Source organism: Eimeria mitis, genomic scaffold, assembly GCF_000499745.2.
Source record: "Eimeria mitis Houghton genomic scaffold, Emh_scaff114, whole genome shotgun sequence".
Taxonomy (NCBI): domain Eukaryota; phylum Apicomplexa; class Conoidasida; order Eucoccidiorida; family Eimeriidae; genus Eimeria; species Eimeria mitis.
Window position 1 is genome coordinate 9594 of NW_013567815.1, and position 2131 is coordinate 11724.

Here is a 2131-nt window from a genome sequence, read left to right on the forward strand (position 1 = left end):
TTGCTGTTGCTGCTGCTGCTGCTGCTGCTGCTGCTGCTCGTGCTGCTGCTGCTCTTGCTGCTGCTGCTGCTGCTGCTGCTGCTGCTGCTGCAGGTAGGACGCGGGTGCGATCGAGAAGAGGCCGCATGCGTTATGAAGGCCAGCAGCAGCAATGACCCCGCTTATATTTATTTGTTTTTTTGTTTTTCTTTTTTCTCCTCTCTCTGCAGCAGCAGCAGCAGCAGCAGCAGCAGTAGGCACTGCTGCTGCTGCTGCTCCTGTTGCTCATAGGCTTTAGATTCTGTGGGAGCAGCAGCAGCAGCAGCAACTGCAGCAGCAGCAGCAGCAGCAAGTGGTGCAACTCCTCCTATGGCAAGGCCAGCAGGACAACAACCGCAGCAGCAACAGCAGCAACAGCAACAGCAGCAACAGCAGCAGCAGCAACAGCAGCAGCAGCAACAGCAGCAGCAACATCAGCAACAGCAGCAACAGCAGCAGCTGCTGCTGCTTATATTATGATGCTCCTGCAGGAAAGCGTTTGCTGCGTTTTTTGTTTTTGTTTTTTACTTTTTATGTTCACTTCCCTCCGCCCCTTACCTCCACTCGGCGTGCATGCATGCATGCATGCATGCATGCATGCATGCACTCTCAGCTGCATGCATGCACACATGCATGCATGTACTCTCAGCTGCATGCATGCATGCATGCCTGTACTTTCAGCTGCATGCATGCATGCATGCATGCATGCATGCGCAGAAGCATGCATACACTCTCAGCTGCATGCATGCATGCATGCATGGACCAAGTGCATGCATGCTGCTGTCTCCTCTTGTTTGTTCCGCTCCGTGTTTTGGGGGCCCCCGCAGTATCCTTTGGGGGCCCCCCACTGTACCCTGCTTGAGGTATCAAGGGGCCCCAGGGGCCCCCCTGCTGTACCCTATATAACTTAGTGGGGGGCCCTAGGGGCCCCCCCCAGTGTACCCTGTCTAGCGTATAGAGGGGCCCTGGGGGCCCCCCTGCTGTACCCTATCTAACTTAGTGGGGGGCCCTAGGGGCCCCCCAGTGTACCCTGGCTTAGCTAGTGAGGCTTCCGTACCCTTTCTAACATATAGAGGAGCCCTAGGGGCCCCCCACTTTACCCTGTCTACCCTGGGGGCCCCTGGGGCCCTGGGGGCCCCCCACTGTACCCTGTCTACCCTGGGGGCCCCTAGGGGGCCCCCCCTACCAATGTGTGTACCCGAGTCTTTACAAGCCGGCACGGGGGGCCCCCTCTGTACCCTAGCTGCTTCGGGGGCCCCCTCTGTACCCTAGCTGCATTGGGGGCCCCCTGTGTACTCTATGTGCCTTGGGGGCCCCCTGTGTACCCTATGGGGGGCCCCTGCGTACCCTATGAGCCTGGGGGGCCCCCTAGGTACCCTTTGGGGGCCCCCCGTGTACCCTATGAGCCTGGGGGGCCCCCTGATGTGTTGGGGGCCCCTGGTGAGGGTACAGCCGAGTGTAGGGCCTTTTGTTTTGTCTCCTGCAGAGACAGATTAAGAGACAGGCAATACAATAAAAGGAGACAGAGAGAGAGACAGAGAGAGAGAGACAGAGAGAGAGACAGAGAGAGATAGAGACAAAGACAGAGAGACAGAGACAAAGAGAGAGACAGAGACAGAGAGAGAGACGGAGAGAGAGACAGAGAGAGACAGAGACAGAGAGAGACAGAGGGAGACAGAGGGAGAGAGAGAGACAGACAGAGACAGAGAGAGACAAAGAGACAGAGGGAGACAGAGAGACAAAGACAGACAGAGAGGGAGAAAAAGATAGATAGAGAAAGACAAAGAGAGACGGAGAAAGAGAAGAGAGACAAAGAGAGAGAGAGAGAGAGACAGCAGCCTCAGGTGTATAGGCAGCTCAGAAGGGGGGCTGTCTATCCCCGTCGAGGGTTTAGGGTTTAGGGTTTAGGGTATGTTGCTTAGCGCGGTCTAGGGTCTAGGGTTTAGGGTTTAGGGTTTGGTTTGCATGCTAGGGTTTATGGAGGGTTTAGGGTTTGAGGGGTATAAAAGACAAAACCCCCACAGCTCGAGGGTTTAGGGTTTAGGGTTTAGGGTTTACAACAAACAACAACTACTACACTCTAGGGTTTAGGGTTTAGGGTTTAGGGTTTAGG

The 2131-nt window shown here is 55.7% G+C and overlaps 1 protein-coding gene across 1 annotated transcript in view; it reads left to right on the plus strand.

The window, feature by feature from the left end:
- EMH_0084240 (zinc carboxypeptidase, putative) overlaps positions 1–498 on the plus strand; it is a gene marked incomplete at both ends in the record, with an annotated part of 8840 nt that extends 8342 nt beyond the window's left edge. The window contains one exon of the mRNA XM_013494407.1: positions 271–498. Coding sequence (XP_013349861.1) covers positions 271–498 — 228 coding nt within the window. The remainder of the gene's footprint in view (positions 1–270) is intronic.
- Between the last annotated feature and the right edge of the window lie 1633 nt (positions 499–2131).